At 51.1% G+C, this 24,463-nt stretch overlaps 3 protein-coding genes across 3 annotated transcripts; all 3 read left to right on the plus strand.

The window, feature by feature from the left end:
• The first annotated feature begins 3,212 nt into the window (after positions 1–3,212).
• Positions 3,213–10,255, plus strand: LOC135280189 (protocadherin beta-15-like). Its single transcript, XM_064387958.1, has one exon. The coding sequence runs from the start codon at positions 3,650–3,652 to the stop codon at positions 6,089–6,091; it is 2,442 nt and encodes an 813-aa protein (XP_064244028.1). The 5' UTR covers positions 3,213–3,649; the 3' UTR covers positions 6,092–10,255.
• A 211-nt stretch (positions 10,256–10,466) lies between these two features.
• Positions 10,467–16,953, plus strand: LOC135280186 (protocadherin beta-15-like). Its single transcript, XM_064387954.1, has one exon. The coding sequence runs from the start codon at positions 10,991–10,993 to the stop codon at positions 13,430–13,432; it is 2,442 nt and encodes an 813-aa protein (XP_064244024.1). The 5' UTR covers positions 10,467–10,990; the 3' UTR covers positions 13,433–16,953.
• A 700-nt stretch (positions 16,954–17,653) lies between these two features.
• On the plus strand, positions 17,654–24,371 carry LOC135280187 (protocadherin beta-15-like). The gene has a single exon (XM_064387956.1). It carries the CDS (start codon positions 17,766–17,768, stop codon positions 20,205–20,207), a length of 2,442 nt encoding a protein of 813 aa, XP_064244026.1. The 5' UTR covers positions 17,654–17,765; the 3' UTR covers positions 20,208–24,371.
• The last annotated feature ends 92 nt before the right edge of the window (positions 24,372–24,463 follow it).

Raw genomic sequence — 24,463 nt, forward strand, 5'->3', positions numbered from 1 at the left:
CAGAAAGCCTCCCTCTCACACTGTGATGTGCTGAAGTGATGCAGTTTAACATTGTAAATTGGTATAACTCTGGGATTAGGAACTGAAACATTGTGTTAGACTGAAATAAAGAGAGCACCCTGACTCATTTATTGGAAACAAAAGTCCTTGTAGAGATGTTCTTTCTGGGACAGCCCTGTCAAGGCATTTCAAAATTCTGTGAGTTACTTTCTCACTGTATCCCTTGCCTGAAGCAATGTTGGGTGGGCACAGTTCCTGAACGTGGAGATGCAACAGGACACAGTTCATTGGCATGCCCCTGCTGTCACCACCAGCCTGCTTCTGCTCAGTTTCTCTTGCTGAGGGATGGGGCTCTGTCCTTCTGGACTCCACGTCATCTTTAGGCTGGGCCAGGGCCAGGATGAGGAACAGGATTTCCCCGGTGTCCCTGTCAGCAGCGAGGACATGGCCCCAGGCACTGCTGGGACTCTCTCTGCAGGACAGTTCAACGCTCTCTCCTTTGACTAGCTGGGTGTGCACAGCCAGAGGCTTCATGGCTCTTGGGAGGAGGGGATCCAGGCTGCAGCATGTGGCAGTGGTTCCTCAAGAGTCAATGTGTTCCAAATTGGCATAATTAGTATCCTGCAAATTCTATGTCAGAGTAAAATTTGTCTTCCCCTCCAAAAACACAAATAAGGCAAAAAAGGCACTCAGATTCATTCCTTCAGACAATTGTATATTTCAGCTCTGTCTCAGTCATTTCTGGTAGGCTTTCAGAATGCACTCCCAGCTATGCTCTTGTTTCTCTTGTTTTCAGGTCAGACATTGGACTGCTTATTCCTTGTTAAAGCTGAGTGGCACAGTTGTGTGCACTACTATCACACTTGCTGAAATGACAGTTCTTTTCCCCTCAAAAGCAAGGTAGTTCTGAATACTGTGTTACAATGTTGTGTTAGCACAGGGCATTTTCTCTCTGAGGTTCTGGATGTCTCTGTCTGAGATGTGTGGGCTCTGTGTGTTTCTCTTTATTCTCAGAACACCTCTCTGCATGGCCAAAGTGCATCTGCAGATGCTTCACTAGAGCTGCCCAGTGAAAGTGGGTGTTGCTCCCATGCAGCCATTGCACTGCAGTCATTTCCAGCTCTGTAAGCAAGAAGGCTGGAGTTTTGGTTCTTTCAGGGCAGAGAGCAGAGCAGCAAAACACCCGACAAATTCTTTCTTTGGCCTATAAATGAAGGTTTTATGATCTGTCCCACTGGGGTCTGCATGATGACACCATATGTCCTTTAAAGACAATATTCTGAAGATCAAATCAAGAACTTTTCCTGAACTCCGTGTTTATCTCTTGGGAAGAGAAAGCTGTCGCCACATGACTGTCTCCATTTGTAGTAGAGCATTCTCAAGTGGCCCTTTCTCCTTCTACCCACTGAAATGTACTGAGCACTGTAGTGAGCCTGTTCATCCAGAGAAGGACTGCCACCCCATCTATAAAAACTGGTTGTTTGAATGATGTCTGTGATGCATGGAATGTTCAGAAAGACTCCCTCACGCTGTATTGTGCCCAAGTTGCAGAGATTAACGTTGTGAAATGGTACATCTCTGAGTTTAACAATTGAAAAAATTGGATGCTGGGACTCTCTCTTCAGAACAGTTCAACACTCTTTCCTTTAACTAGCTCTGGTCTGCTCAGCCGTCCGAGTCATGACCCATGATAAGAGGGGATCCAGTGTGCAGTGATTCCTCAAGATTATATCTGGATTTGCCATTGGTTTACCCAATTTCTTGAAAATTCGATCCAGAATTAATATCTACCACTACATAAACCATGACGGAAATAAAAGAAGCCAAGGTTCTCTCACTTACTTAGTAATTTGTTTCAGCTCACTTACTGCCATTTGTAACAGGCTTTAAGTGTGTGCTTACCACTGACAGCAATGCTCTTGATTTTCTGGCTGTCTGACAACACAGAGGATCTTTTAGTTCTGAGCTTTAGGATGATGTCAGTATTGGCCAAACAAATCATATCCTCACTGAAATGCAAAATGGCCTTTGTTATGCTTCAGGAAAGCAAGGAAGTTCTGAGTAGTGAGTGACCATGTCATGTGAGCACGAGGCCCTTTCTTGCCTGAGTTCTGGATGTCTCTGTGTGAGATGGGAGCTCTGCATGCAGACATTGAATATGTGCAGATGCTTCAGCAGTGCTGCCTGGTGAAGCAGGGAGTTGCTCCCAGCCAGCCAGTGGAGCACAGGCAGCTGCAGCTGAGCAGGGAAGGAGGAGATTTGGGCCCTTTCAGTACAGCAGTCTCACCTTCCTTATCTAGCCAGAGTACAGCAACAAAATGCACAAGGAAATCTTCCTTTGGCTGGCAAGAAGGGCTTGGGTGTTCTGACCCCTCAGGATTTCCTTGGAAATACAGCAGCACAAATGGTGTTAGGGTAGACTGTAACTGAACAGGGCTGTAACATGGAACAGAAACATGTTCATTGTCATTGAATGCATTGAAGGAAAAATCCACAAATATTAAAAGACAATTATTGGAAGGAAGAGTCAAGCAGAACTTAAAACAAAGATGTTCAGATCACCTTGTAAATTGTTGTTCCTGAATCCCAAGGCTTCTTGATGGCACTAGAAAACTGTACACACAAGATTTTCTGTGTTTGTGTCAGAGCATTTCCATTCCCATGTTTGCCCATTCTCCTTTGAGACACTGAAATGGACTGAGCACTGTTGTGAGCCTGTTCATCCAGAGAAGGACTGCCACCCCATGTAGAATAACCGCTTGTTTGAATGATGTCTGTGATGCATGGAATATCTAGAAAGACTCTCTCATGCTGTTTCCTCTGAAGTAATAGAGATTAATATTGTGAATTGGTATACCTCTGAGTTTAACAATTGAACAAATATGTTGGACTGAAATAAAGAGAAGTTCCTAACTCGTTTCATGAAAACAGAAGATGTTTAGACACTTTTCTTTCCGGGAAAGATTCTTCAAGGCAATGCTAACTTCTGCAAGTCTTTTTCTCGCTGTGTCCCATGACAGAAGCAGTGTTGGGTGGGTACAGCGCCCGAGTGTGGAGATGCAGCCGGGAGAGTGTTCATTGGCATGCCCGTGCTGTCACCATCGCCCTGTGTCTGTGCTGTTTCTCCTTTGGTGGAATGCGGCTCGGTCGTTGCGGGCTGAGGCTCGTCTTTGGGCTGCCCTGGTTCCGCGGCGTTCGGTTCCCGGCCCGGTGTCCCGGCGGGTTCGCAGTCGCGGGCCGGGGCGAGCGGCAGCGCGGGCTGCGGGCGGCGGCGGCTGCAGTCCCAGCGCGCACCGCTGGGTGGTGCCCTCGGCCAAGGCGGCGCCGAGCGGCTGCGGCAGCGGAGGCGGCCGAGCCCGGAGCGGCACAGCCCGAGCGAGCCCGGCCCGGCCCGGCCCGGCCCGGCCCAGCTTAGAGCAGCCCAGCGCAGCCGGGCGGAGGTGGCGGCGGCTGCGGCAGCGAGCGCTGCCCCGTGTCCCCCGCTGCCGGGACAGCCCGGCTGCAGAGGTTGCGGAGCGCCGGCCGCAATCTGAGGCAGCGAGGGAAGGCGCCCGCGCCGCACTTGGCCGCTTGCTTTCGGCGGGGAATCGCCCGGGACAGCCGCCCAGAGACCGACACCGGCCGCCGCCGCCGCCGCCGCCGCCGCGCCATGGCGCTCGCAAGGCAAGTGCTTTGTGTGTGTGCTTTGCTGTCGCTGCCGCTCGCTCGCGCCGAGCCCATCCGCTACTCCGTGGCCGAGGAGGCGGAAAGCGGCTCCCTGGTGGGCAAGCTGGCGGAGGATGCGGGGCTGCCGCCGGCGCAGCTCTCGGCTCGCCGCGCCCGCCTGGTGTCGGAGGACGGCCGGCAGCATTTTCGCTTGGATCGCGCCTCCGGCCGCCTGCTGGTGGCGGGGAGGCTGGACCGGGAGCAGCTGTGCGGCCAGTCCGCCACCTGCATGCTCCCCTTCGAGCTGCTGCTCTCCAGCCCCCTGCAGTTCTTTCGCGTCGAGGTGACTCTGGAGGACATCAATGACCATTCACCAGTTTTCCGAGAAGACCGAGTCACTTTTAGGATCCCTGAAAAGAGCGACCCGAGCTCTCGTTTCCCTTTGGAGGTTGCTCGGGACCTCGATATTGGCAGGAACACAGTCCAGGAGTACAGCATATCTCCAGAGAGCGAGTATTTCAGTGTCTCCTATGGAAGTCGGACTAATGGTGACAAATATGTTGAACTGGTTTTGGAAAAGCCTCTAGATAGAGAGGAACAGGAAGAGTTAAGTTTCAGTGTCATTGCTGTGGATGGGGGCTCTCCTCCCAGGAGTGGGAGCATCGAGATCTCCATTATCATCCTAGATGTAAATGACAATGTTCCCAAATTCACACAAGAACGTTATATTGGGAAGGTTTTGGAGAACATGCCAGAAGGCTCTGTGGTTCTGACTGTGCTAGCAACTGATCCAGATGCAGGAGTTAATGGGGAAATTTCCTATCAACTTAATGAAGTGGTTGGTCACAGTGACTCAGCATTTGTGATTGATCCCATAACTGGTGAAATCAAACTCACAAAACCTCTGGACTTTGAGGCAGCAGAGCATCATGAGCTCAGTGTGAGAGCCACAGATGGAGGGGGCCTGTCAGCAATCTGTAAGGTGTTGGTGGAGGTGGTGGATGTGAATGACAATGCCCCAGAGGTGGTGGTCAGTTCCTTCAGCAGTCCCCTCCCCGAGAACACAGTGCCCGGCACGGTGGTTGCCCTGTTTACGGTCAGGGACCGGGATTCTGGTGCCAACGGGAAGATCTCCTGTGCCCTGGAGGATGAGCTGTCCTTCTCCCTGCGGGCAGCCTATAAGAATTACTATGAGCTGGTGACAGTGAGCGCGCTGGACCGGGAGGAGAGGCCTCAGTACATCGTGAGTGTGACGGCAGCAGATGCGGGCTGGCCTCCTCTGAGCACCACGCAGACCTTCACCGTGGAGATCTCGGATGTCAACGACAACGCCCCCGTCTTCAACCAGAGCTCCTACACCATGTACGTGCGTGAGAACAGTGCGGCCGCGGTGTTTGTTGGAGCCGTGAGCGCTGCAGATGCTGACGTGGGGCTGAATGGCAAGGTGAGCTATTCCCTGGCAGCAGAGCAAGGGGCGGAGCGGCCCTGGTGCTCCTGCCTGTCTGTGGACTCGGAGAAGGGGCACGTGTTTGTGCTGCGGCCCCTGGACTACGAGCACTTGAGGCAGACGGAGGTGACGGTCAGTGCCTCTGACGCGGGCTCTCCTCCCCTGCGAGCCAACGTCACCGTCCGCCTGGTCGTGCTGGACGAGAATGACAACGCCCCGCTCGTGCTGTACCCAGCCCAGGAGAGCAGCCCAGGCTCCAGCGAGCTGGTGCCCGTGTGGGCCGAGGCGGGCTACCTGGTCAGCAAAGTGGTGGCCGTGGATGCGGACTCGGGCCAGAACTCCTGGCTCTCGTTCCAACTGCTGAGGGCCAGCGAGCCAGGGCTGTTCTCCGTGGGCCTGCAAAGCGGGGAGGTGCGTCTGAGGAGGCCGGTGACAGAGAGAGACAGCGTGAAGCAGAAGCTGGTTGTGCTGGTGAGAGACAACGGCAAGCCCCCGCTGTCAGCCACGGCAGCTCTGAGCGCTCTCCTGCTCAAGGACTTCTCAGAGGTGCGCCTGCCGCACAGCAGCCCGGCCTCCGAGGACCAGGGCGGCTCCCTGACCACCTATTTGATCATTGCCTTGGTCTTTGTCTCACTGCTCTTCCTCGTCTCCATCGCCGTCTTGGTGGCTCGCAAGGTGTGCGGGAGGCAGGAGCTGAAGGCTGGCCCTGTGCTTTATGCTGCCGACACCTTGCAGAGCGGCCTGGCCGATGCAGCCGCTGCAGGGACCCTGCCCCGCGCCTATTGCTACGAGATCAGCCTGACCACGGGCTCGGGCAACAGCGAGTTCAAATTCCTCAAGCCCATCGTGCCCAGCCTGCCCCCTCAGCACTGCGCCGTGGGCCAGGGCCCGGATGAGGAACAGGATTTCCCCAGTGTCCCTGTCAGCAGCGAGGACATGGCCCCCGACACTGCTGGGGCTCTCTCTGCAGGACAGTTCAACGCTCTTTCCTTTGACTAACTGGGGTCTGCACGGTCAGAGGTTTCAATACCCATGATATCAGTGGATCCAGTCTGGAGCATGTGATAGTGATTCATCCAGTGTATATCTGTGTGTGTAAATGGTTTAACCTATTTCCTGCATATTCTAATTGGAATTAATATCTACCACTCCAAAAACTATTAGGGAATTAATAGATGCCAAAGTTGTCTCCCTAAGTTTGTAATGGGTTTCTCCTCTGCTATGGCCATTTTTTACAGGCATTATGTATCTGGTTAGGAGTCTCAGCTTTTTTTCTTCTTTCTGTTATTGTCTGACTAGACAGAGGATCTTTTTCTTCCTAGGTTTAGGACAATGTCACTGTTGGCCATACAAATCATATCCTCACTAAAATGTAAAAAAGGCCCGGTTTGTGTTTTAGGAAAGTGTGAAAGTTTTGGGATTGAGTTACAATATCATGTATGCACTAGGGTTTTCTTGCCTGGGTTCTGGATGTCTCTTTTTGAGATGGGAGCTCTGTGTGCAGACATTGAATATGTGCAGATGCTTCAGAATTACTGCCTGGTGAAGCAGGGGGCTGCTCCCACCCAGCCATGACAACAGGCCGTGCCAGCTGAGCAGGGAAGGAGGTGATTTGGAGCCTTTTGCAACAGCAGTGTCTTCATCCTAATGTAGATCAGAGTAGAGCTGCAAAATGGATAACAATATCTTCCTTTGGCTTGCAAGAGGGGCTTCGGTGTTCTGTCTTCTCAGGATTGTCTTGGAAATACAAGAACACACAAATTTTTAGGGTAGACTGTAACTGGACAGAGTTGTAGAAACATGTTCATTGTTGTTGAATACATTGAAGGAAAACTCCATAAATACTACAAGCTAAATATTAAGAGGAAGAGTAAAGAAGGTCTTGAAAATAATCAATGAGATTGGTGTTTTCATTGTTGTTCCTGAATCCCAAGGCTTCTTGATGGGTCTAGAAAGCTGTCCATGCATGGTTTTCTGTGTTTGTGTTCGAGCATTTGCATTCCCATGTTTGCCCTTTCTCCTCTGAAATGGACTGAGCACTGTTGTGAGCCTGTTCCTCCAGAGAAGGACTGCCACCCCATCTAGAATAACTGTTTGTTGGAATGATGTCTGTGATGCACAAAATAATCAGAAAGCCTCCCTCTTGCACTGTGATGTGCTGAAGTGATGCAGTTTAACATTGTAAATTGGTATAACTATGGGATTAGGAACTGAAAAATTGTGTTAGACTGAAATAAAGACAACACTTGACTGCTTTGGTGGGGACAGAATTATTTGTAGAGACATTACATCTGGGAAAGCGTAGTCAAGGCTTTTCAAAACTCTGTGAGTTGCTTTATCACTGTATCCCTTGCCTGAAGCAATGTTGGGTGAGCACAGTTCCTGAACGTGGAGATGCAACCAGGACACAGTTCATTGGCATGCCCCTGCTGGCACCACCAGCCTGTTTCTGCTCGGTTTCTCCTGCTGAGGGATGGGGCTCTGTCCTCCTGGACTCCACGTCATCTTTAGGCTGGACCAGGGCCAGGATGAGGAACAGGATTTCCCCGGTGTCCCTGTCAGCAGCGAGGACATGGCCCCAGGCACTGCTGGGACTCTCTCTGCAGGACAGTTCAACGCTCTCTCCTTTGACTAGCTGGGTGTGCACAGCCAGAGGCTTCATGGCTCTTGGGAGGAGGGGATCCAGGCTGCAGCATGTGGCAATGGTTCCTCAAGAGTCAATGTGTTCCAAATTGGCATAGTTAGTATCCTGCAAATTCTAAGTCAGAGTAAAATTTGTCTTCCCCTCCAAATACACAAATAAGGAAAAAAAATCCCTCAGATTTATTCCTTCAGACAATAATATATTTCAGCTCTGTCTCAGTCATTTCTGGTAGGCTTTCAGAATGCACTCCCAACTATGCTCTTGTTTCCCTTGCTTTCAGATCAGACATTGGACTGCTTATTCTTTGTTAAAGCTCAGTGGCACAGTTGTGTGCACTACTATGACACTTGCTGAAATGACAGTTCTTTTCCCCACCAAAGCAAGGTAGTTCTGAATACTGTGTTACAATGTTGTGTTAGCTCGGGACTTTTTCTCTCTGAGGTTCTGGATGTCTCTGTCTGAGGTGTGTGGGCTCTGTGTGTTTCTCTTTATTCTCAGTGCACCTCTCTGCATGGCCAATGTGCATCTGCAGATGCTTCACTAGAGCTGCCCAGTGAAAGTGGGTGTTGCTCCCATGCAGCCATTGCACTGCAGTCATTTCCAGCTGTGCAGGCAAGAAGGCTGGAGTTTTGATCCTTTCAGGGCAGAGAGCAGAGCAGCAAAACACCCGACAAATTCTTTCCTTGGCCTATCAGAGTGGGTTTGGTGTTCTGTCTCCCTGGGATTGCCTTGGAAGTACAGCAGTGTCAGGACAACCTGAGCTTGGACAGGTTATAACTGCACAGAGTCATGAAAACATATCCATTGTCTGGGCTTGAAAACGCCACATGTCCATTAAAGACAATATTGTGAAGATCAAATGAAGAACTTGAAAACAGGACTTTGAGTTTTGTTTCTCATTCTTGTTTTTTAATTCAGTGTTTTTCTCTTGGGAAGAGAAACCTGTCCCCACATGACTGTGTCCATTTGTGGTAGAGCATTCTCAAGTGTCCCTTTCTCCTTCTACTCTCTGACCTGTATTGGCATTGTTTTTCCTGTTCATCCAGAGAAGGACTGCCACCCCATCTATAAAAACTTGTTATTTGAATAATGTCTGTGATGCATGGAATATTCAGAAAGACTCCCTCACGCTGTATTGTGCCGACGACACAGAGATTAACATTTTTAACTGGAATACCTCTGAGTTTAACAATTGAAAAATATTGGATGCTGGGACTCTCTCTTCAGGACAGTTCAACACTCTAACTTGCTGTGGTCTGCTCAGCCGTCCGAGTCATGACCCATGGGTGGAGGGGATCGAGTCTGCAGCATAGGGCAATGATTCCTCAAGATTATATCTATATTGGCCATTGGTTTACCAAATTTCTTGAAAATTCGATCCAGAATTAATATCTCCAACTCCATAAACCATGACGGAAATAAGAGAAGCCAAGGTTCACTCACTTATTTAGTAATTTGTTTCAGCTCTCTTACTGCCATTTGTAACAGGCTTTAAGTGTGTGCTTACCACTGACAGCCATGCTCTTGATTTTCTGGCTGTCTGACAACACAGAGGAGCTTTTAGTTCTGAGCTTTAGGATAATGTCAGTATTGGCCAAACAAATCATGTCCTCACTGAAATGCAAAATGGCCTTTGTTATGCTTCAGGAAAGCAAGGAAGTTCTGAGTAGTGAGTGACCATGTCATGTGAGCACGAGGCCCTTTCTTGCCTGAGTTCTGGATGTCTCTGTGTGAGATGGGAGCTCTGTATGCAGACATTGAATATGTGCAGATGCTTCAGCAGTGCTGCCTGGTGAAGCAGGGAGTTGCTCCCAGCCAGCCAGTGGAGCACAGGCAGCTGCAGCTGAGCAGGGAAGGAGGAGATTTGGGCCCTTTCAGTACAGCAGTCTCACCTTCCTTATCTAGCCAGAGTACAGCAACAAAATGCACAAGGAAATCTTCCTTTGGCTGGCAAGAAGGGTTTGGGTGTTCTGACCCCTCAGGATTGCCTTGGAAATAGAGCAGCACAAATGGTGTTAGGGTAGACTGCAACTGAACAGGGCTGTAACATGGAACAGAAACATGTTCATTGTCATTGAATGCATTGAAGGAAAAATCCACAAATATTAAAAGCCAGCTATTGGAAGGAAGAGTCAAGCAGAACTTAAAACAAAGATGTTCAGATTGCTCTGTAAGTTGTTCTTCCTGAATCCCAAAGCTTCTTGATGGGAGTGGAAAGGTGTCCACACATGATTTTCTGTGTTTGTGTCAGAGCATTTGCATTCCCATGTTTGCCCGTTCTCCTTTGACCCACTGAAATGGACTGAGCACTGTTGTGAGCCTGTTCCTCTAGAGAAGGACTGCCACCCCATCTAGAATACCTGGTTGTTTGAATGATGTCTGTGATGCACGAAATAATCAGAAAGTCTCCCTCACTCAGTTTTCTGCTGAGGTTATAGAGATTAACGTTGTAAACTGCTATACCTCTGAGTTTTACAATGGAAAAAATATGTTGCACTGAAATAAAGAGAAGGCCCTAATTCCTTTCTTGAAAAGAGAAGTTGTTTAGACATATTCTTTCCGGGAAAGATCCTTCAAGGCATTTCAAAATTCTGCGAGTCTTTTTCTCCCCGTGTCCCTTGACAGAAGCAGTGTTGGGTGGGTACAGCGCCCGAGTGTGGAGTTGCATCCACTGGAGTGTTCATTGGCATGGCCGTGCTGTCACCCTCGCCCTATGTCTGTGCGGTTTCTCCTTTGGTGGAATGCGGCTGGGTCGTTGCGGGCTGAGGCTCGTCTTTGGGCTGCCCTGGTTCCGCGGCGTTCGGTTCCCGGCCCGGTGTCCCGGCGGGTTCGCAGTCGCGGGCCGGGGCGAGCGGCAGCGCGGGCTGCGGGCGGCGGCGGCTGCAGTCCCAGCGCGCACCGCTGGGTGGTGCCCTCGGCCAAGGCGGCGCCGAGCGGCTGCGGCAGCGGAGGCGGCCGAGCCCGGAGCGGCACAGCCCGAGCGAGCCCGGCCCGGCCCGGCCCGGCCCGGCCCAGCTTAGAGCAGCCCAGCGCAGCCGGGCGGAGGTGGCGGCGGCTGCGGCAGCGAGCGCTGCCCCGTGTCCCCCGCTGCCGGGACAGCCCGGCTGCAGAGGTTGCGGAGCGCCGGCCGCAATCTGAGGCAGCGAGGGAAGGCGCCCGCGCCGCACTTGGCCGCTTGCTTTCGGCGGGGAATCGCCCGGGACAGCCGCCCAGAGACCGACACCGGCCGCCGCCGCCGCCGCCGCCGCCGCGCCATGGCGCTCGCAAGGCAAGTGCTTTGTGTGTGTGCTTTGCTGTCGCTGCCGCTCGCTCGCGCCGAGCCCATCCGCTACTCCGTGGCCGAGGAGGCGGAAAGCGGCTCCCTGGTGGGCAAGCTGGCGGAGGATGCGGGGCTGCCGCCGGCGCAGCTCTCGGCTCGCCGCGCCCGCCTGGTGTCGGAGGACGGCCGGCAGCATTTTCGCTTGGAGCGCGCCTCCGGCCGCCTGCTGGTGGCGGGGAGGCTGGACCGGGAGCAGCTGTGCGGCCAGTCCGCCACCTGCATGCTCCCCTTCGAGCTGCTGCTCTCCGGCCCCCTGCAGTTCTTTCGCGTCGAGGTGACTCTGGAGGACATCAATGACCACTCACCCGTCTTCCCCGAGGAACGAGTCACTTTTAAGATCCCTGAAATAAGCGAATTGGGTTCACATTTCCCGCTCGAGGGTGCTCAAGATCTCGATATTGGCAGCAACACAGTCCAGGAGTACAGCATCTTTCCCGAGAATGAGTACTTTAGTGTCTCCTATAAGACTGGGATTGCTGGCAAGAAGTATCTCGAACTTGTTTTAGAAAAGCCACTAGACAGGGAGCAGCAAGCAGAGATGAGTTTCAGTGTCATTGCTGTGGATGGAGGCTCTCCTCCCAGGAGTGGGACCACTGAAATCGACGTTGTCGTTCTAGATGTAAATGACAATGCTCCCAAATTCACACAGGAAGAGTACATAGGAAAGATTCTGGAGAACATGCCAGAAGGCTCTGTTGTTCTGACTGTGTTGGCAACTGATCCAGATGCAGGAGTTAATGGGGACATCTCCTATCAACTCAGCCAGGCAGTGGGTCAGAGTGACTCAGCATTTGTGATTGATGCCATAAGTGGTGAAATTAAACTCACAAAACCTCTCGACTTTGAGTCAGCAGAGCATCATGAGCTCAGTGTGAGAGCCACAGATGGAGGGGGCCTGTCAGCAATGTGCAAAGTGTTGGTGGAGGTGGTGGATGTGAATGACAATGCCCCAGAGGTGGTGGTCAGTTCCTTCAGCAGTCCCCTGCCCGAGAACACCGTGCCCGGCACGGTGGTTGCCCTGTTTACGGTCAGGGACCGGGATTCTGGTGCCAACGGGAAGATCTCCTGTGCCCTGGAGGATGAGCTGTCCTTCTCCCTGCGGGCAGCCTATAAGAATTACTATGAGCTGGTGACAGTGAGCGCGCTGGACCGGGAGGAGAGGCCTCAGTACATCGTGAGTGTGACGGCAGCAGATGCGGGCTGGCCTCCTCTGAGCACCACGCAGACCTTCACCGTGGAGATCTCGGATGTCAACGACAACGCCCCCGTCTTCAACCAGAGCTCCTACACCATGTACGTGCGTGAGAACAGTGCGGCCGCAGTGTTTGTTGGAGCCGTGAGCGCTGCAGATGCTGACGTGGGGCTGAATGGCAAGGTGAGCTATTCCCTGGCAGCAGAGCAAGGGGCGGAGCGGCCCTGGTGCTCCTGCCTGTCTGTGGACTCGGAGAAGGGGCACGTGTTTGTGCTGCGGCCCCTGGACTACGAGCACTTGAGGCAGACGGAGGTGACGGTCAGTGCCTCTGACGCGGGCTCTCCTCCCCTGCGAGCCAACGTCACCGTCCGCCTGGTCGTGCTGGACGAGAATGACAACGCCCCGCTCGTGCTGTACCCAGCCCAGGAGAGCAGCCCAGGCTCCAGCGAGCTGGTGCCCGTGTGGGCCGAGGCGGGCTACCTGGTCAGCAAAGTGGTGGCCGTGGATGCGGACTCGGGCCAGAACTCCTGGCTCTCGTTCCAGCTGCTGAGGGCCAGCGAGCCAGGGCTGTTCTCCGTGGGCCTGCAAAGCGGGGAGGTGCGTCTGAGGAGGCCGGTGACAGAGAGAGACAGCGTGAAGCAGAAGCTGGTTGTGCTGGTGAGAGACAACGGCAAGCCCCCGCTGTCAGCCACGGCAGCTCTGAGCGCTCTCCTGCTCAAGGACTTCTCAGAGGTGCGCCTGCCGCACAGCAGCCCGGCCTCCGAGGACCAGGGCGGCTCCCTGACCACCTATTTGATCATTGCCTTGGTCTTTGTCTCACTGCTCTTCCTCGTCTCCATCGCCGTCTTGGTGGCTCGCAAGGTGTGCGGGAGGCAGGAGCTGAAGGCTGGCCCTGTGCTTTATGCTGCCGACACCTTGCAGAGCGGCCTGGCCGATGCAGCCGCTGCAGGGACCCTGCCCCGCGCCTATTGCTACGAGATCAGCCTGACCACGGGCTCGGGCAACAGCGAGTTCAAATTCCTCAAGCCCATCGTGCCCAGCCTGCCCCCTCAGCACTGCGCCGTGGGCCAGGGCCCGGATGAGGAACAGGATTTCCCCAGTGTCCCTGTCAGCAGCGAGGACATGGCCCCAGACACTGCTGGGGCTCTCTCTGCAGGACAGTTCAACGCTCTGTCCTTTAACTAGCTGGGTCTCCAGAATCAGAGGTTTCAATACCCATGGTATGTGTGGATCCAGTCTGGAGCATGTGATAGTGATACATCCAGTGTATATCTGTGTGTGTAAATGGTTTAACCTATTTCCTGCATATTCTAATTGGAATTAATATCTACCACTCCGAAAACTATTAGGGAATTAATAGATGCCAAGGTTGTCTCCCTAAGTTTGTAATGGGTTTCTCCTGTGCTAGGGCCATTTGTAACAGGAATTATGTATCTGGTTAGCAGTCTCAGCTATTTTCTGCTTTCTCTTGCTGTCTGACAAGACAGAGGGTCTTTTTCTTCTGAGTTTAGCACAATGACACTGTTGGCCATACAAATCATATCCTCACTAAAATGCAAAAAGGCCCTCTTTGAGCTCCAGGAATATAAGGAAGTTGTGGCTATTGAGTCACAATATCATGTATGCACTAAGGTTTTCTTTCCTGGGTTCTGGATGTTCCTTTTTGAGATGTGAGCTTTGTGTGTAGACATTGAATATCTGCAGATGCTTCAAAATTACTGCCTGGTGAAGCAGTGGGCTGCTCCCACCCGGCCTGTGCAGCACAGGCAGTGCCAGGTCAGCAGGGAAGGAGGTGATTTGGATCCTATTGCAATAGCAATGTCTTCATCCTAATCTGACTCAGAGGAGAGCTGCAAAATGCACAACAAAATCTTCCTTTGGCTAGCAAGAGGGCCTTGGTTGTTCTGTCTTCTCAGGATTGTCTTGGAGATAGAGGAGCACAAACGGTGTTAGGGTAGACTGTACATGAACAGAGTTGTAGAAGCATGTTCATTGTTGTTGAATGCATTGAAGGAAAACTCCATAAATACGACAAGCTAATTATTGAGAGGAAGAGTAAAGAAGGACTTGAAAATAATCAATGAGATTGGTCTTTTCCTTTGTTGTTCCTGAATCCCAAGGCTTCTTGATGGGACTAGAAAGCTGTCCATGCATGATTTTCTGTGTTTGTGTTGGAGCATTTGCATTCCCATGTTTGCCCTTTCTCCTCTGAAATGGACTGAGCACTGTTGTGAACCTGTTCCTCTAGAGAAGGACTGCCACCCCATCTAGAATAACTGATTGTTTGAATGATGTCTGTGATGCATGAAATAATCAGAAAGCCTCCCTCTTGCACTGTGATGTGCTGAAGTGATGCAGTTTAACCTTGTAAGTTAGTATAACTGTGGGATTAGAAACTGAATAATTGTGTTAGACTGAAATAAAGACAACACTTGACTGCTTTAGTGGAGACAGAATTCTTTGTAGAGACATTAATTCTGGGAAAGCGTCAGCAAGGAATTCAAAAATTCTGTGAGTTACTTTCCCACTGTGTCCCTTGCCTGAAGCAATGTTTGATGGGTGCAGTTCCTGAACGTGGAGATGCAGCTGGGAGAGTGTTCATAGGCATGCCCCTGCTGTCACCATTGCCCAATCTCTGCTCGGTTTCTCCTGCAGAGGGATGGGGCTCTGTCCTCCTGGACTCCACATCATCTTTAGGCTGGACCAGGGCCAGGATGAGGAACAGGATTTCCCCAGTGTCCCTGTCAGCACCGAGGACATGGCCCCAGACACTGCTGGGACTCTCTCTGCAGGACAGTTCAATGATCTCTCCTTTAACTAACATGGGCTTTGCACAGCCAAAGGCTTCATGGCTCTTGGGAGGAGGGGATCCAGGATGGAACATGTGACAATGGTTGCTCCAGAATTAATCTGTGCTTGCCCTTGGTTCCACCATCTTTCTTCAAATTCTCTTCAGAATGAACACAGTCCTCCCCTCTAAGGAGCAATGATGGGAGGAAATGAAGCCAAGGTTCTGTCACTTATTTAGTGATTTGTTTCAGCTCTGTTACTGCCATTTCTAATGGGCTTTATGTATTTGGTTAGGACTCAAAGCTATGTGCCTCTTTCTCTTGCTGTCTGAAAAGTCATAGGATGTTTTTATTCTGAGCTTTAAACAATGTCACAGTTGGCCAGACAAATCATATCCCCCCTGCCAAAAAAGCAAATAAAATGCAAAAAGCCCTTTTTGCACTTCGGAAAGTCAAGGATATTGTCAGTAATGAGGTGCTATATCACGTAGCACCAGACCCTTTCTTCGCTGGATTCTGGATGTCTCTGTCTGAGATGTGCTCTCTCTGTGCTTTGCTTTCCTGTCACTGTGACCGACAAGACATGCCTGTTCATTCAGACACTCAGTATGTGCAGATGCTTCAGCAGTGCTGCCTGGTGAAGCAGGGAGTTGCTCCCACCCAGCCATTGGAGCACAGGCAGCTCCAGCCCAGCAGGGAAGGAGGAGATTTGGGCCCTTTGACAACAGCAGTGTTGTCTTTCTTAAAGCAAGAAAATGCACAACAAAACCTTCCTTTGGTGTATAAGAACGGTTTGGGTGTTCTGTCAGCTCAGGATTGCCTTGGAAATACAGCAGCACGAGCAGTGTTAGGGTGGACTGTAACTGAACAGAGCTGTACAAACATGTTCATTGTGATTGAATGCATTGAAGGTAAAATCCACAAATACTAAAACTCAATTATTGTAAGGTGGAGTCAGGAAGTGTTGGGAAGGATGAAAGTTTGCCAAGAAAGTCTGACAGATATGTATGCTTGGCAGAAAGATTTTTGAATGTAGACTCTGGAGAATGAATAGAAATGAAAGCAAGTTTTGATACAGATGAAAAGAATGTCTGGGCCAGTATTTCTGGATAACAAAGAAGTCAAAGAGTATGTTAGTTAGAAGGGGTTTTTTATGGCTTAGAGCAAAGGATAAACCCACCACAAACAGACAATGTTTTTACCAAGCAGAAAGATAGCACAGGCAAACAGACCTGTCCATGTTGCAAGTGGAAAAAAGGTCTCAGAAATTTCCACTGCAAAAAAAAAAAAAAAAAAAAACAACTGAAAAACAACTTCTAGCTGAAACTGTAACTTTTAATTATCGGATATTAGTAACAGGAATATTGTAATTATAGTAGCTATGATAGGCTACAGGTAGAAGTTAAGATATAGATTGGTTCTTATGTATTAAGATGCTCAGCAAAGAAAAGTATATAATGCATTAGAACTAAAATTAAAGGGTCTTCAGGCTTGCCTGGAGCTGGAGGTGACAGCTGTAGGTAGAGGCTCCACTGGCCATGAACCTGGACTGCTGTAACATCTTCAATACAATAAACTGTATTTTGAAGATGCACCTGGAGTCCTGCAACTCTCATTCAGGCTCTTACTAAGAAGAACTTAAAAAAAAATGAGATTCAGATTGGTCATTGCTTTCCCTGAATCCCAAAGCTTCTTGATGTGACTAGAAAGCGGTCCATGCATGATTTTCTGTGTTTGTGTTCGAGCATTTCCATTCCCATGTTTGCCCTTTCTCCTGTGAAATGGACTGATCACTGTACTGAGCCTGTTCCTCTAGAGAAGGACTGCCAACACATCTACAAAAACCAGTTATTTTAATAATGTCTGTGATGCACAAAAAAATCAGAAAATCTCCCTCACGCAGTTCTCTACTGAGGTTTTAGAGATTAACGTTGTAAACTGACATACCTGTGAGTTTAACCATTGAAAAAATATGTTGGACTGAAATAAAGAGAAGACCCTAATTCCTTTGGTGAAAACAGAAGTTGTTTAGACACTTTATTTCCTAGAAAGATCCTTCAAGGCATTTCAAAATTCTGCGAGTCATTTTCTCCCTGTGTCCCTTGACAGAAGCAGTGTTGGGTGGGTACAGCGCCCGAGTGTGGAGATGCAGCCGGGAGAGTGTTCATTGGCATGGCCGTGCTGTCACCCTCGCCCTATGTCTGTGCGGTTTCTCCTTTGGTGGAATGCGGCTCGGTCGTTGCGGGCTGAGGCTCGTCTTTGGGCTGCCCTGGTTCCGCGGCGTTCGGTTCCCGGCCCGGTGTCCCGGCGGGTTCGCAGTCGCGGGCCGGGGCGAGCGGCAGCGCGGGCTGCGGGCGGCGGCGGCTGCAGTCCCAGCGCGCACCGCTGGGTGGTGCCCTCGGCCAAGGCGGCGCCGAGCGGCTGCGGCAGCGGAGGCGGCCGAGCCCGGAGCGGCACAGCCCGAGCGAGCCCGGCCCGGCCCGGCCCGGCCCGGCCCAGCTTAGAGCGGCCCAGCGCAGCCGGGCGGAGGTGGCGGCGGCTGCGGCAGCGAGCGCTGCCCCGTGTCCCCCGCTGCCGGGACAGCCCGGCTGCAGAGGTTGCGGAGCGCCGGCCGCAATCTGAGGCAGCGAGGGAAGGCGCCCGCGCCGCACTTGGCCGCTTGCTTTCGGCGGGGAATCGCCCGGGACAGCCGCCCAGAGACCGACACCGGCCGCCGCCGCCGCCGCGCCATGGCGCTCGCAAGGCAAGTGCTTTGTGTGTGTGCTTTGCTGTCGCTGCCGCTCGCTCGCGCCGAGCCCATCCGCTACTCCGTGGCCGAGGAGGCGGAAAGCGGCTCCCTGGTGGGCAAGCTGGCGGAGGATGCGGGGCTGCCGCCGGCGCAGCTCTCGGCTCGCCGCGCCCGCCTGGTGTCGGAGGACGGCCGGCAGCATTTTCGCTTGGAGCGCGCCTCCGGCCGCCTGCTGGTGGCGGGGAGGCTGGACCGGGAGCAGCTGTGCGGCCAGTCCGCCACCTGCATGCTCCCCTTCGAGCTGCTGCTCTCCAGCCCCCTGCAGTTCTTTCGCGTCGAGGTGACTCTGGAGGACATCAATGACCATTCACCCGTCTTCCCCGAGAAACGAGTCACATTTAAGATCCTTGAAACAAGCGAATCGGGTTCACATTTCCCTTTGGAGGAGGCTCAAGATCTCGATATTGGCAGCAACACAGTTCAGGAGTACAGCATCTCTCCCAAGAACGAGTACTTTAGTGTCTCCTATGGGACTGGGATTGCTGGCAAGAAGTATCTCGAACGTGTTTTAGAAAAGCCACTAGACAGGGAGCAGCAAGCAGAGATGGGTTTCAGTCTCATTGCTGTGGATGGGGGCTCTCCTCCCAGGAGTGGCACCACCGAAATCGATGTTGTCGTTCTAGATGTAAATGACAATGCTCCCAAATTCACACAGGAAGAGTACATAGGAAAGATTCTGGAGAACATGCCAGAAGGCTCTGTGGTTCTGACTGTGGTGGCAACTGATCCGGATGCAGGAGCTAATGGGGACATCTCCTATCAACTCAGCCAGGCAGTGGGGCAGAGTGAGTCAGCATTTGTGATTGATGCCATAAGTGGTGAAATTAAACTCACAAAACCTCTGGACTTTGAGGCAGCAGAGCATCATGAATTGCGTGTGAGGGCCACAGATGGAGGGGGCCTGTCAGCAATCTGCAAAGTGTTGGTGGAGGTGGTGGATGTGAATGACAATGCCCCAGAGGTGGTGGTCAGTTCCTTCAGCAGTCCCCTGCCCGAGAACACAGTGCCCGGCACGGTGGTTGCCCTGTTTACGGTCAGGGACCGGGATTCTGGTGCCAACGGGAAGATCTCCTGTGCCCTGGAGGATGAGCTGTCCTTCTCCCTGCGGGCAGCCTATAAGAATTACTATGAGCTGGTGACAGTGAGCGCGCTGGACCGGGAGGAGAGGCCTCAGTACATCGTGAGTGTGACGGCAGCAGATGCGGGCTGGCCTCCTCTGAGCACCACGCAGACCTTCACCGTGGAGATCTCGGATGTCAACGACAACGCCCCCGTCTTCAACCAGAGCTCCTACACCATGTACGTGCGTGAGAACAGTGCGGCCGCGGTGTTTGTTGGAGCCGTGAGCGCTGCAGATGCTGACGTGGGGCTGAATGGCAAGGTGAGCTATTCCCTGGCAGCAGAGCAAGGGGCGGAGCGGCCCTGGTGCTCCTGCCTGTCTGTGGACTCGGAGAAGGGGCACGTGTTTGTGCTGCGGCCCCTGGACTACGAGCACTTGAGGCAGACGGAGGTGACGGTCAGTGCCTCTGACGCGGGCTCTCCTCCCCTGCGAGCCAACGTCACCGTCCGCCTGGTCGTGCTGGACGAGAATGACAACGCCCCGCTCGTGCTGTACCCAGCCCAGGAGAGCAGCCCAGGCTCCAGCGAGCTGGTGCCCGTGTGGGCCGAGGCGGGCTACCTGGTCAGCAAAGTGGTGGCCGTGGATGCGGACTCGGGCCAGAACTCCTGGCTCTCGTTCCAACTGCTGAGGGCCAGCGAGCCAGGGCTGTTCTCCGTGGGCCTGCAAAGCGGGGAGGTGCGTCTGAGGAGGCCGGTGACAGAGAGAGACAGCGTGAAGCAGAAGCTGGTTGTGCTGGTGAGAGACAACGGCAAGCCCCCGCTGTCAGCCACGGCAGCTCTGAGCGCTCTCCTGCTCAAGGACTTCTCAGAGGTGCGCCTGCCGCACAGCAGCCCGGCCTCCGAGGACCAGGGCGGCTCCCTGACCACCTATTTGATCATTGCCTTGGTCTTTGTCTCACTGCTCTTCCTCGTCTCCATCGCCGTCTTGGTGGCTCGCAAGGTGTGCGGGAGGCAGGAGCTGAAGGCTGGCCCTGTGCTTTATGCTGCCGACACCTTGCAGAGCGGCCTGGCCGATGCAGCCGCTGCAGGGACCCTGCCCCGCGCCTATTGCTACGAGATCAGCCTGACCACGGGCTCGGGCAACAGCGAGTTCAAATTCCTCAAGCCCATCGTGCCCAGCCTGCCCCCTCAGCACTGCGCCGTGGGCCAGGGCCCGGATGAGGAACAGGATTTCCCCAGTGTCCCTGTCAGCAGCGAGGACATGGCCCCCGACACTGCTGGGGCTCTCTCTGCAGGACAGTTCAACGCTCTTTCCTTTGACTAACTGGGGTCTGCACGGTCAGAGGTTTCAATACCCATGATATCAGTGGATCCAGTCTGGAGCATGTGATAGTGATTCATCCAGTGTATATCTGTGTGTGTAAATGGTTTAACCTATTTCCTGCATATTCTAATTGGAATTAATATCTACCACTCCAAAAACTATTAGGGAATTAATAGATGCCAAAGTTGTCTCCCTAAGTTTGTAATGGGTTTCTCCTCTGCTATGGCCATTTTTTACAGGCATTATGTATCTGGTTAGGAGTCTCAGCTTTTTTTCTTCTTTCTGTTATTGTCTGACTAGACAGAGGATCTTTTTCTTCCTAGGTTTAGGACAATGTCACTGTTGGCCATACAAATCATATCCTCACTAAAATGTAAAAAAGGCCCGGTTTGTGTTTTAGGAAAGTGTGAAAGTTTTGGGATTGAGTTACAATATCATGTATGCACTAGGGTTTTCTTGCCTGGGTTCTGGATGTCTCTTTTTGAGATGGGAGCTCTGTGTGCAGACATTGAATATGTGCAGATGCTTCAGAATTACTGCCTGGTGAAGCAGGGGGCTGCTCCCACCCAGCCATGACAACAGGCCGTGCCAGCTGAGCAGGGAAGGAGGTGATTTGGAGCCTTTTGCAACAGCAGTGTCTTCATCCTAATGTAGATCAGAGTAGAGCTGCAAAATGGATAACAATATCTTCCTTTGGCTTGCAAGAGGGGCTTCGGTGTTCTGTCTTCTCAGGATTGTCTTGGAAATACAAGAACACACAAATTTTTAGGGTAGACTGTAACTGGACAGAGTTGTAGAAACATGTTCATTGTTGTTGAATACATTGAAGGAAAACTCCATAAATACTACAAGCTAAATATTAAGAGGAAGAGTAAAGAAGGTCTTGAAAATAATCAATGAGATTGGTGTTTTCATTGTTGTTCCTGAATCCCAAGGCTTCTTGATGGGTCTAGAAAGCTGTCCATGCATGGTTTTCTGTGTTTGTGTTCGAGCATTTGCATTCCCATGTTTGCCCTTTCTCCTCTGAAATGGACTGAGCACTGTTGTGAGCCTGTTCCTCCAGAGAAGGACTGCCACCCCATCTAGAATAACTGTTTGTTGGAATGATGTCTGTGATGCACAAAATAATCAGAAAGCCTCCCTCTTGCACTGTGATGTGCTGAAGTGATGCAGTTTAACATTGTAAATTGGTATAACTATGGGATTAGGAACTGAAAAATTGTGTTAGACTGAAATAAAGACAACACTTGACTGCTTTGGTGGGGACAGAATTATTTGTAGAGACATTACATCTGGGAAAGCGTAGTCAAGGCTTTTCAAAACTCTGTGAGTTGCTTTATCACTGTATCCCTTGCCTGAAGCAATGTTGGGTGAGCACAGTTCCTGAACGTGGAGATGCAACCAGGACACAGTTCATTGGCATGCCCCTGCTGGCACCACCAGCCTGTTTCTGCTCGGTTTCTCCTGCTGAGGGATGGGGCTCTGTCCTCCTGGACTCCACGTCATCTTTAGGCTGGACCAGGGCCAGGATGAGGAACAGGATTTCCCCGGTGTCCCTGTCAGCAGCGAGGACATGGCCCCAGGCACTGCTGGGACTCTCTCTGCAGGACAGTTCAACGCTCTCTCCTTTGACTAGCTGGGTGTGCACAGCCAGAGGCTTCATGGCTCTTGGGAGGAGGGGATCCAGGCTGCAGCATGTGGCAATGGTTCCTCAAGAGTCAATGTGTTCCAAATTGGCATAGTTAGTATCCTGCAAATTCTAAGTCAGAGTAAAATTTGTCTTCCCCTCCAAATACACAAATAAGGAAAAAAAATCCCTCAGATTTATTCCTTCAGACAATAATATATTTCAGCTCTGTCTCAGTCATTTCTGGTAGGCTTTCAGAATGCACTCCCAACTATGCTCTTGTTTCCCTTGCTTTCAGATCAGACATTGGACTGCTTATTCTTTGTTAAAGCTCAGTGGCACAGTTGTGTGCACTACTATGACACTTGCTGAAATGACAGTTCTTTTCCCCACCAAAGCAAGGTAGTTCTGAATACTGTGTTACAATGTTGTGTTAGCTCGGGACTTTTTCTCTCTGAGGTTCTGGATGTCTCTGTCTGAGGTGTGTGGGCTCTGTGTGTTTCTCTTTATTCTCAGTGCACCTCTCTGCATGGCCAATGTGCATCTGCAGATGCTTCACTAGAGCTGCCCAGTGAAAGTGGGTGTTGCTCCCATGCAGCCATTGCACTGCAGTCATTTCCAGCTGTGCAGGCAAGAAGGCTGGAGTTTTGATCCTTTCAGGGCAGAGAGCAGAGCAGCAAAACACCCGACAAATTCTTTCCTTGGCCTATCAGAGTGGGTTTGGTGTTCTGTCTCCCTGGGATTGCCTTGGAAGTACAGCAGTGTCAGGACAACCTGAGCTTGGACAGGTTATAACTGCACAGAGTCATGAAAACATATCCATTGTCTGGGCTTGAAAACGCCACATGTCCATTAAAGACAATATTGTGAAGATCAAATGAAGAACTTGAAAACAGGACTTTGAGTTTTGTTTCTCATTCTTGTTTTTTAATTCAGTGTTTTTCTCTTGGGAAGAGAAACCTGTCCCCACATGACTGTGTCCATTTGTGGTAGAGCATTCTCAAGTGTCCCTTTCTCCTTCTACTCTCTGACCTGTATTGGCATTGTTTTTCCTGTTCATCCAGAGAAGGACTGCCACCCCATCTATAAAAACTTGTTATTTGAATAATGTCTGTGATGCATGGAATATTCAGAAAGACTCCCTCACGCTGTATTGTGCCGACGACACAGAGATTAACATTTTTAACTGGAATACCTCTGAGTTTAACAATTGAAAAATATTGGATGCTGGGACTCTCTCTTCAGGACAGTTCAACACTCTAACTTGCTGTGGTCTGCTCAGCCGTCCGAGTCATGACCCATGGGTGGAGGGGATCGAGTCTGCAGCATAGGGCAATGATTCCTCAAGATTATATCTATATTGGCCATTGGTTTACCAAATTTCTTGAAAATTCGATCCAGAATTAATATCTCCAACTCCATAAACCATGACGGAAATAAGAGAAGCCAAGGTTCACTCACTTATTTAGTAATTTGTTTCAGCTCTCTTACTGCCATTTGTAACAGGCTTTAAGTGTGTGCTTACCACTGACAGCCATGCTCTTGATTTTCTGGCTGTCTGACAACACAGAGGAGCTTTTAGTTCTGAGCTTTAGGATAATGTCAGTATTGGCCAAACAAATCATGTCCTCACTGAAATGCAAAATGGCCTTTGTTATGCTTCAGGAAAGCAAGGAAGTTCTGAGTAGTGAGTGACCATGTCATGTGAGCACGAGGCCCTTTCTTGCCTGAGTTCTGGATGTCTCTGTGTGAGATGGGAGCTCTGTATGCAGACATTGAATATGTGCAGATGCTTCAGCAGTGCTGCCTGGTGAAGCAGGGAGTTGCTCCCAGCCAGCCAGTGGAGCACAGGCAGCTGCAGCTGAGCAGGGAAGGAGGAGATTTGGGCCCTTTCAGTACAGCAGTCTCACCTTCCTTATCTAGCCAGAGTACAGCAACAAAATGCACAAGGAAATCTTCCTTTGGCTGGCAAGAAGGGTTTGGGTGTTCTGACCCCTCAGGATTGCCTTGGAAATAGAGCAGCACAAATGGTGTTAGGGTAGACTGCAACTGAACAGGGCTGTAACATGGAACAGAAACATGTTCATTGTCATTGAATGCATTGAAGGAAAAATCCACAAATATTAAAAGCCAGCTATTGGAAGGAAGAGTCAAGCAGAACTTAAAACAAAGATGTTCAGATTGCTCTGTAAGTTGTTCTTCCTGAATCCCAAAGCTTCTTGATGGGAGTGGAAAGGTGTCCACACATGATTTTCTGTGTTTGTGTCAGAGCATTTGCATTCCCATGTTTGCCCGTTCTCCTTTGACCCACTGAAATGGACTGAGCACTGTTGTGAGCCTGTTCCTCTAGAGAAGGACTGCCACCCCATCTAGAATACCTGGTTGTTTGAATGATGTCTGTGATGCACGAAATAATCAGAAAGTCTCCCTCACTCAGTTTTCTGCTGAGGTTATAGAGATTAACGTTGTAAACTGCTATACCTCTGAGTTTTACAATGGAAAAAATATGTTGCACTGAAATAAAGAGAAGGCCCTAATTCCTTTCTTGAAAAGAGAAGTTGTTTAGACATATTCTTTCCGGGAAAGATCCTTCAAGGCATTTCAAAATTCTGCGAGTCTTTTTCTCCCC

Source organism: Passer domesticus, chromosome 13 (genome assembly GCF_036417665.1).
Source record: "Passer domesticus isolate bPasDom1 chromosome 13, bPasDom1.hap1, whole genome shotgun sequence".
Taxonomy (NCBI): Eukaryota; Metazoa; Chordata; class Aves; order Passeriformes; family Passeridae; genus Passer; species Passer domesticus.